Below are 10,788 nucleotides of genomic sequence, written 5' to 3'. Positions count from 1 at the left end.
GGGGAGGAGGGCGGGAGGGGCAGTGCCTGCTGCTGCTGGCTGGTGGGCTGGAGAGCACAGCTACCTCATGACACCTCAGTGGAGCCGCCCCTTCCCACCAGGCCTGGACAAGGAAAAATGGTACTCAGGTCTGCACCACCCTCTTTGGGCAACTCCTCTGCCACCCAGCATTTTCAGGATAATAGTATTTTATTAATGAAAAATTGCCTTAATTTCCCTTTAGTGGCAAAGATGCGTGACTTGATTGTGTGACCATTTGGTGCGGACACTCCTTATCCTGAGAAATGATTTGAATCCAGTTGAAATTACAGTATACATTTCCTCAGCTGGCCTCTTTTTTAATTCAACTACTTTGTGATTCATTTTACAACGTTTCCCTGCCATCCTTCTCCCTTGGCATTTAATCTGTTTCAAATTTAAGCTTATGAGGACTACAAAGGTTTGATGGTTCCATATTTATTAAGTGAAGATCAAAGGTCTTCTTTGCTTCTTTTTTAGTTTTTACACATCTGCAAGGGATACCGTTACATTTCAGATGACAGTTTTTCTTTCCACCAAAGAATTTAGCATGAGAATGCCTTCAAGCATTTTTCTCTAAGCTCTCTAAATGTTCTCCGATTGTAAGCATACTGCCATCACACATGGAATTTCATTCAGTGTTATGTTTCAAGAACATCAGGAATTCAACACACCATTCTTTATTGTCACCAGATATAGCTTTTGTTCCTGTTCTTCCCACAAAGCCCTTTTTTCTAGTATGACTGGCTTGAGAGCTTATAAAAGGGTATACAGTCAAAGGTTGTTATCCTGCAGAGAAGAGGGCCCTCTGTTGTTTCCGTCTGGACAAGGATCATCAACATATTTATTTAAAAGATGGATCACGGATGGAGACAGATGTAAAGCAAGCAGAAGACTCTTGTCCCAATATGTAAAGAACTAAGCATCAGTAAGAAAAGGACAAAGAATCCAATAGGAAAGGGGGCAAGCTATCCAAACAGGCAACCGCAGAGCAGGGAGCTCAAACGATCAATAAACGTAAAAAGGCGCTCCAGCCACCAGTCAGCAGAAAAACACAAAGTGAAGCGGCAGAGTACTGTCTCACACAGGCCGTAACGGCAAAAATCACAAAGTTTAGTTGGTGGGAATAGAGGCTGGTGCAGTCATCATGCAGGACAACATGGAGGTCTCTTAAAAAACGAAAAATGGAACTACCAGATGATCTGGCAGTCTCATTCGCCAGCATATATTCAGACAAAAGGATAATTCAAAAAGATACAGGCACCCCAGTGTCCACAGCAACATTGTGCACAACAGCCAGGGCAGGGAAGCAACCTAAATGCCCACCAGCAGAGGGATGGACGGAGAAGATGCAGTACCTACACACAGTGGCGTGTTAGCCACAAAAAGCAATGAAATAGTGTCATCTGCAGCGACACAGACGCGGCCAGAGATGATCATACCAAGTGAAGCAAGTCATAAAGAGGAAGACAGATGTATCACATATCACCTCTAAGTAGAATATAAAAAATACAACAAACTAGTGAATAAAACAAAAAAAGAAACAGACTCACGGATACAGCGGACAAACTAGTGGCTACCAGCAGGGAGAGAAGCAGGTAGGGGCAATACAGAGGTAGGGAATGAAAGAAGGGTTACTATGGCATTCTATGAAATCATTGTGTGAAACTTTGGAAAATTTTAAAGTACCTTAAATGTAAAGAATCTTTCATTCAATAAAAACAGTAAAACAAAACAGAACAAAACAAACAAAAAACTCTTCAAATTCTGAAAAAATTCCAGGAAGTGCCAAAAAACAAAGCTTGAATCTGTCTCATACCAGAAACTATTTGCATAGCATGTTTATATTGTATTAGGCATTATAAGCAATCTAGAGATGACTTAAAAGTATACAGGAGGATGTGTGTAAGTTGTGTACAAATACCATGGCATATTATCTAAGGGAACTGAGGAGTATCCTTGCGTTTGGTACCTGTAGACAGTCCTAGACCAACCCCTGTGGATACTGAGGGACGACTGTACATAGGTAACATTTAAAGAAGGAGCCAAACTGGCTCATGAACAGGGTAAATTGAAATCTCACAGTAATCAAGGAAATGGAAGTTAAAACTAGGTATTTTTCACCCATCGGATTGGCAAAAAGAGCAATGCTGTTTTAATTAACTGGTCTATTTTGGGCTGCAGTAACAAATCACATAGACTGGGGGCTTCAACAGCAAGCACGCGTCTCTCACAGCGCTGGGAGCTCTGAGATTGGGCCGAGTCCCTGCTGCACGCCCTCCCCTCTTCCTGGTTTCCGGATGGCCTCTCTTGAGGTTCTCTCCTCTCTTTTCCTAAGGGCAAGAAACCCATTCAAGAAGGTCCCACCTTCATGTCCTAATTCTCTCCCAAAGGCCCCACCTCCAAACACCATCACACTTGGGGGTTAGGATTTCAATGCATGAGTTTGGGGGAGGGTACACAAACATTCAGTCCATGACAGCAACCTCAAGCTTTATAAACACACGTTTTAAAAAAACCACTCCCTAGATCTGGTTTCTGTGTATTAAGAATTCAGCAGTGGCTCAGCTGAGCAGGTCCAACTGTGTGACGCCTTCTCCTGAGGCGTCCCTGAAGTCTGGAGGGGGCTGGAGGGAGTCCTTGGTTCCTCTCCACACCTGCTTGAGAGGCCTCCTAGCACAGCAATGATCTTCCTCCAGAACAAGCAGTCCAAGGGTCTTTTCTGGTAGCTCAGATGGTAAAGAATCTGCCTGCAATTCGGGAGACCGGGGTTCAATCCCTGGGGAGGGGAGAACCCCTGGAGGAGGAGATGGCAACCCACTCCAGTATACTTGCCTGGAGAATCCCATGGACACAAGAGCCTGGCAGGCTACAGTCCATAGGTTCCCAAAGAGTCAGACACAACTGAGCAACTAACATACCAACACGAAGGGCGACAGATCATTTTCTAGGCCGTTTCCTGTGAGCTGTCTTATATTGAAACTTCCATCAGATGGAAGAAGTTAACTGCATGATGACCAGACTGTAGCCACGACATTGTTGCTGTTCAGTCGCTCAGTCGTGTCTGACTCTTTGTGATCCCACGGACTGTAGCACGCCAGGCTTTAGTCCATGACAGAAGCTGTCAGTTCTGAGAACTGGTTTCAATGAAATGGGAACAAGTCAACCCAGGAAGTGAAAACTAACTGTACCTAAAACAATCAAGATGATGCTGGTCAGACCACTGCTGACCAATTTCCCGTTCTCCTCCTGCCCCCAATCCCTCCCAGCATCAGGGTCTTTTCCAAGGAGTCAGTTCTGTGCATCAGGTGGCCAAAGGACTGGAGTTTCAGCTTCAGCACCAGTCCTTTCAGTGAATATTCAGGACTGATTTCCTTTAGGATGGACTGGTTGGATCTCCTTGCAGTCCAAGGGACCCTGAAGAGTATTCTCCAACACCATAGTTCAAAAGCATCAATTCTTCGGCACTCAGCTTTCTTTATGGTCCAACTCTCACATCCACACATGCCTACTGGGAAAACCATAGCTTTGACTAGATGGACCTTTGTTGGCAAAGTGATGTCTCTGCTTTTTAATGTATTGTCTAGGTTTGTCATAGCTTTTCTTTCAAGGAGCAAGGGTCTTTATGAGACTGCTTGTCCCGCTCGTTTTTCTCACAAGGAGTGTTGGTCCATTTACCATCCAAATGTTTACTGTGCCGAAACCAGACACTTCACAAGATAGGTGGGAGTCAAGTCCCCCCAAGTTTACCTATTTGGCCACTTCATGATCTGTGATTAACTTCAGCGTTTGAGAGTTCCAGAAAAATTTCTAATATTCAAGACATATTAATAAATTTAGAGGTACAAGCTACCTTTCTTTTAAATCTAAGTTTTCAGCAAGAAAGTGATCCTCAACAGAGTTTGACTACAATTAAAAACAAAATAGAATACCATTGTTTCAGAATTTCGGTAGGTATTTTATAATGCTTGTAAATGCATTACTGGGCAGACACAGGGTGAGAAAGTCTGAGAAGGTACTTTTCTGGCCTGGAGAGCTGGGAAGGCCCTCTGTAGACTGTCAACACAGGCCTCTGCACATTGGGAATGCAGGGGTCATCTTTCTCATCGCCCCCACAGCGCTCTTGCACACAAACACTTCACACATGTTCACGAAGTTTAACTGGAGAAGTTACACCCAACATAGCACTCTTGATACATTGTATGGATACTGAATAATACAGTTACATAGTTTCAAAGTCAGGAAAAAACATTTTATTCAATGAGGTAGATAAAAATACTCAAAAATAAACTCAACAGTAAAGCATTTTCAGAAGTGTCCACATACCATGGATTTACAATGTATCTTTGAATTTACGCAATGTTGTTTTCATAATTCTTGGCTATTCAAGTGGTTTTCAATATTTAGCATACTTAAGATTTTTATTTAGCCAAAGTAACCACTAAAAAGATGTAATGCAAAATAATTTATTTAAATGCCTACATATTTACAATCATAAAAATTTTCATGCATTATAACATGAGATACATGTTCACATTTATTATAAATTTAAAATCTTAGGAGATCTATTTCAGCTACTTATGGAAAAAGTAAAGGCTGATCAGAAACTGTCAAATTACTATTATTAGCTGAAAATTTTATCATAATCCTGAATAGCATTTAGTCATGAATACCTTCCCTTTACTTTTAAAGCCAACAATTACAACTTTTAAGTTAAATTCTCATAGTAGGGCAGTAAGATTTCACTCCAAATCAGAGTCATATATGGAAGGGAGCTTTTAATTCGAGGTTTCATTATGGTCCATGGTATAAAGATATATTTTCATGAGGGTTACATGATGGATAGCCAACAGGGAAATGTGCTACCAGAGGGGAGCAGACTGCCAACTAAGCATGCATGGCACCAACAGACTACTTTAGAACAAGCTGTGTCCTTGATTACTGCCAGCTTCTCTGTAATGTTCAGGTTCTCAAAGGTCACTGAATTTTATAATTATCTCCAAACAATTTTCTTCATGGTCGTTTAAGCTTTGTCGAAACAGCTGGGTGTGTTGCCAAGCAACAGCACCGTCTCCTCTGCTTAATTCTGCTTCCAGAATAACTTCAGTGGCCCCAGAAAAGTCGTGATAGGAGCGAAGCGTTTTATCTATTGGAGGAAAAAAAAATTAATACCTTGCTTTTGATAAGAACACAGAGATAGCTTTGAATGCATTTTACATAACTACCTTATAGGTAAAAATCAACCCTTAAAAAATTAAATACAAATTTTTCTTTATGGAAGAAATGTGTCCTCTAAAAAAAGGAATGATTTTTCTCTTTCCATTTGTGCTTTACAATAAGAAACAAGGCCTTTTATTATAATGAGGTTAAAGTACAGGTTTTAACTGAAACTTTTTTTTTTTCTTTTTTTTTCAGCTCTATCAGAATTGAGTTTTAGTTCATATCTGTATCATTCAGCAGTTGAACATTAAATTCATCATCTGAAAACATTTTTTTTTTTTAACTGTAGTAGTATGAATAACTCCAGGGTAAGAAAAACCCTTAACTACACTTCAAATAAGTACAACTGCTCTTGAGAGCATTAAACACACCCTTCATGATTAGTTCTCCAGTCAGATGCTTACCGCCTGTCAGTTCTACTTGTGCGGCATCAGATCTCAGTTTCCACTGTACCGTTCCCGTCTCAAAGGTCTGACTACTTGTCCGAATGGAAATACTATCTACTTTTAGGCCAACTGACCCACATTCAAACTTCCAGGAAATGTAAGCGTAAGATGATCCTTCCTTGCGGGCTAAATACACCTGTAAAGAGGGAGGGGAAAAACAGACTGTCAGAAATAATCAAACAGTGTAAGAGCACAGATCGTCAGAGTCTGTCACATGTACTATGAACAACTGGTTATTAAAAACCTCGTTTTTCTCCACTGCAAAGATTTTTGGAGAAGGCAATGGCACCCCACTCCAGTACTCCTGCCTGGGAAATCCCATGGGCGGAGGAGCCTGGTAGGCTTCAGTCCATGGGGTTGCGAAGAGTCAGACACAACTGAGCGAGTTCACTTTCACTTTTATGCATTGGAGAAGGAAATGACAACCCACTCCAGTGTTCTTGCTTGGAGAATCCCAGGGACTGGGGAGCCTGGTGGGCTGCCGTCTATGGGGTCACACAGAGTTGGACACGACTGAAGCGACTTGGCAGCTTAGCAAAGATTTTTGTTGCTAACAATTTTTCATGTTACTAGCATCTCTTGCTAGGGACGGAAGGTAATAGTTGAATGATACGTGCATCAATTAGTATAGCCGTAAGGATGCCCACTAACCAAATTTTGGTGAATTATATTCTCTTTTAAGTGATTAAGTCCAGCTATTTAAAATGAACTTTATGATGAATATGGGTGAAAATGAAGAGTCCTCTTAAATGCAATTATTACTTAATTTATCTTCTTTTCTAAGCCTGGGTTTTCAGATAAGCTTTCCTAGAATGAGATGGGCCACACACTATAAACCAAGAGATACCTCGGTTACTGCTAAAGTAATGGTGCTGGTTAAAAAGGTCATGTCCACGCTCCTCTCGTGCCTCTCTGAACAGGACGCTCCCCAGGCCTCCGCCATTAGCGCCCTGATCAACATGCTAGAGGAGGCGTCCAGGTTCACCAAAGCCTCCAGTCCATCTGCTCTCACAGGTTCATCTACACTCTGCAAATGCTGATATGAAAACGGATGTCCACTCACCCTGGCTCAACCCCCTGAGAATCTGACTCTCTAATCATTTATGCTCAGTGTCCAAACTCCCCACACAACAATCTGGGCATTGTAAGTCTTGGGAGGAAAAAAAAAACAAAACCAAAAACCTCTTTCCTGGTCAATATGGCCACAACTTTACTCTCATTTTTCTGCACCTGCCTAATTAACGCTTTTAAACCCCACTTCCTTCCTATCACTTGCCTGGTCTAGAACTCACAGCAAGTGCCTGCGTCTCACATTACATCCAAACTCCTGGCTTTCATGGTCCTCCAGAATTTCATCCCGCCTTGAACTGCCAATACTCTGTAACCCAAGTATAACTATTTCATTTCAGATGTACTTGTATTATGTAACTTAACCAAATCATAAACTACTCTCTAGGGCATAGGTTCTAGATTTACAGGGTTTAATAAACAGTATTTATTTGTACCAGAAACCTGCACACGCACGCGCGCGCACACACACACACACACTCAGAAACATTTAATCTACTTATCTGGGGCAAACAGCTGGAAGTACCACAAGAAACACACCTGCCATCCAATTCCGTACTATTCCAGCTTTCAGTCAAGTAAGAAGTCAATCACTGCCAGCATGCTATTGATATTTCATTCTATTTGGCGACCTATAGTTAGTTTTCTTCCAGGTTAAATGTGTCAGCTAATTTGAGTTCTCAGAATTAGCAAGGTGGCGATAATAAAATCATTAAACAATCAGTCTCCAAGGAAAACGACTTAACCTCCTGAGACCAGAAATACACACCCACCTACTGCTGTTCTGCAGAGTAGACCCAGGCATGGGCGCTGCCGCCTGCCCGACTCCAGGACCTCGGCCCGTGGTTGGCCACCGCAGCCTCCCTGCAGCTGTCTGCAAGGGGACCTGGGCTCAGGGCTGCACCTGTGCTCCTGGGGGCCAGAGGGTTCACCTCTGCTGAACAACAGGGCCTCTATCGGTTATCCATGACTTAACTACTCCTCCAAAGCAGAGGTTAGTAAAGGAGGTCATCTGAAAACAATGAGCCAAACAGAGGGGTTACTAGAAGAAAGGTGGTAGAAAGAAATGAAAAGACTGGGGGAAAGTGATTTTACTTCTGTGTGTCTTCTACGTCCTGTGTGTTTTCAGAGCTCAGTAGCTTCAAATGCCCCCCATAAAAGTGTAGGCATGTAAAACAGGATAGGCTAAAGTCAGGTTAACTTCAAATTTCGAGCTGCCCCTAAGACCTGCCTTCATTGTATCAGGTGGGTCTAGGCCAGAATTGTTTTAACTATCACAAAAGGTTTCTGATAGCTATTGAACCTAAGAATTGCTTTTTCTAAGACTCACATTTTTCAGTTCTAAAGGCACAGTTTTTAATGACTCTAAAAAGCTAAAAGACGGAATTCATCACTGAATTCTTAAATGCTTAAATAAACCTTTAAACACACTGTGAGCAAATAAAAGTTCCCTTAGGTTAAAGGAAGAGCACATGGAGATAAAACAGGTCTTATTTCTGCTGAAAATTCATGTCGTCTTTTTTGCACAATATATTCTATCTGTAGCATTTTAGCCAACTTATTTAACTCAGCATTTTTAGAGCCAGTAGGATGCTACTATATACAGTATACTCAAGTTTGGTAACTTGAAATCAAAACAACAGGATTTACATAAACCTCCAATTGTGGTCCTGTCTATGTGTAAAACCAACAGAACTAGTAATTATAATTTATTCAGAAGAAAAAAATACTTTATAACCTCTTAGTCAACTATTTGCTCTAAAGGTGAAAAAAAGCACTTCTGTAACTGCTGCCTGTTGCAAACTCCCGTCTGTGTGTTGCCTTTTAAGCTCACAGGTGAGGCGCCCTGGTCCCACTCTGGCATCTGTGAGGACAGAAGGCACAAGACCGCCTGCGAAGAGGGGCGAGACTGCCGGAGTGGGGTCAAGCCGTGCTGCTCACAAGGTACCCTGACGGAACCGGTCCTGCGGGCTGTGGCCATGACCACTGCTCTCAAGACTGAGAACAACATGCACGTCAGCTTCCTCCCATATCTCCCGTTCTTGTGAAGACCTCCACGGAACGATCTGATGACTACATGCCAGGCTGGTCAGCCCGGTGCTCCGGTTTCCTGGAGGTCTGGTGTGTACTGCTCTTGTCTGAAGTGGTTCTCTAGCATGCTCTTAAAAATCAGCATTCTGCTGAGGCTGCTGAATGAGCTCTAATTAAGATCACCGTGCAGTCAGTCATGCCTGCATCTCCAGCAGAGCAGCTGTATTTCAAGTCTTCCTCCAATGCGAGTTCACTGCCCTTGCTCAGGAATCTTATTTCTGGTTATTCCATTTCCTCGCTGAGGTCCATCAAACACCATCAGTTCCCACTGTCTGGTCCACGCCTCCCGTGCTTCCATTCGCAGCCTACGAATGGCCAGTGTGACGATGGGCTTCCCTTGCCTGAACGCCTGCGTGGTTTCCTACTGCATAACTGCAAGGTCACCCAAGCCCCTGGGGCCTGACCCATCACCCCTCCAACCTTACTTCCCCATATTCCCCACGACCGCCTCTTCTTTGAACCTGCCAGCTGTTTCTCAGGTTGGTGTGTTTGCATATAGTGTTTCTCACACTGCACTCTGAGAGGCTCCTCTGCTGCCAGCCTTGGCAGCGCAGAACTCCCTTCCCCTGCCAGGCCTTCCGGGACCTGGCGGCTCCTCTGTCTCACACGGCGCTTCCCTCGCTCGTCTCTGCAGCCGGTCCACGTGTCTTCCTCTGGCACAAGCGGACCCTTGCTTCAAGTCTGTCTCGAAATTCACCACTAGATCCTAAAAGCTGAGCACAGCACCTGATTCTGAATGACTGCATCAATTCCTGACATCACGTCATACATCAAAAAGTACTAACTCTAGTTGCAAAGAGAATAACACTGTTCAAAAATAGAGCATCTAAGAACATTTTAAAAGTGCCCTTAAAAAGTGAACTCTTCATGTTTGGGAATGCATGTAAGAATTAAAGATTTTAAAATTTAAAAAATAAAAAACTAAAAAAAAAAAAAAAAAAAAAAAGTGAACTCTTCAGTAAACTCTTTAGCTTTTTATGTTCCTTTCAAATCCAGACATCGTTGAATGGTATATTTGTAAGCAGTAAAATTCAGCAAGTTTCTGTACTCCTGGGAGAGGGAAAGGTCTTTTCTCAACACCCACCGACCGGCTGCACGTGCCCTGCCGTGGCCCCCACGAGGAAGAGTGAGGGGAGACAGGTCCTGCTTCTGGTGCAGTCAGAGTCCCTAGTGGGGAACTAGGAAAGAGCGAAAATACAGGTGCAAGTGGAAAACCCACGTTTTTAAGAGCAACATATTACTTCTGAATTACCAGTTTCTACACGTACAGTTACAATTCTAGCATTTTTCATTTAGAACTGGAAATGTATTCATTCAGCTTTTAAAAAAAAAACAAAACAGGGCCCCTTATAAAAGTATATGAAGGCACACACTGAAGTAGGCGTGTCTGCATGCAATGGCCCTCACATCTCATTTACCTTACTCAGAAGCTTTCTCACACAATACTCCTGCCCCGGCTGTGAGATCTACTCAGAGCTCTAGAAGCACCTGCCACTCCTGTCTGACCACACCTCTCTCCTTCCAGCGCTGGGCTCCAGTGCCGCCCACTCCACGGAGCTCTCTCTGCCGGCTCCCGCACCCAGGGCGTGTCTCCCTCCGGGAGTTTCCAGGCCAGTGTGCTCGCGTCCTTGCGGGCACAGCAGGCGCTTGGCCCTCACGTGCAGGTGGACGGTTGCAGGTCAGGACCGAGAGCCTGCCACAGACCGCTTCTGCTCCCCACCCAGCGGTTCCTCCAGCACGCTGGGCTCCGTGCGGGAGCCAGCAGACAAGCCCTTGGTAAGAGCCACATCTGTCCCTTCCTGCTTTCTGTTCAGAGCAACCCTGCAACTGAGAACAGTCTTTTAGGAGTCCATCCTTGCTCATCAACAAGTCAATTACAGATACACCCATCTGGAAACTTTAAGTCTTGTTTTATCTATGTCCTTCTCTAACTAAAGAATTAAAT

The 10,788-nt window shown here is 43.4% G+C and overlaps 1 protein-coding gene and 1 non-coding gene across 4 annotated transcripts in view; both read right to left on the bottom strand.

The window, feature by feature from the left end:
* Positions 1 to 4,248: 4,248 nt before the first annotated feature.
* NGLY1 (N-glycanase 1) overlaps positions 4,249 to 10,788 on the bottom strand; it is a 61,181-nt gene continuing 54,641 nt past the window's right edge. For 2 of the 3 annotated variants that reach the window (XM_069572808.1, XM_069572807.1), the window contains 2 exons: positions 5,643 to 5,820; positions 4,249 to 5,164 (listed from right to left, as the gene is read on the bottom strand). In XM_069572808.1, the coding sequence (XP_069428909.1) occupies positions 4,989 to 5,164; positions 5,643 to 5,820 (354 nt within the window). In that variant the 3' untranslated portion in view covers positions 4,249 to 4,988. The remainder of the gene's footprint in view (positions 5,165 to 5,642; positions 5,821 to 10,788) is intronic. The other variant, XM_069572809.1, reaches the window with a different exon arrangement.
* On the bottom strand, positions 5,434 to 5,504 carry LOC138431193 (small nucleolar RNA SNORD5). The gene has a single exon (XR_011253593.1). It is a non-coding gene; the product is annotated as a small nucleolar RNA SNORD5 (small nucleolar RNA).

The sequence above is a fragment of the Ovis canadensis genome, chromosome 26, assembly GCF_042477335.2.
Source record: "Ovis canadensis isolate MfBH-ARS-UI-01 breed Bighorn chromosome 26, ARS-UI_OviCan_v2, whole genome shotgun sequence".
Lineage (NCBI taxonomy): Eukaryota > Metazoa > Chordata > Mammalia > Artiodactyla > Bovidae > Ovis > Ovis canadensis.
The sequence above is the reverse complement of the archived record's forward strand: the minus strand, read 5'-3'. Positions and strand labels throughout refer to the sequence as shown.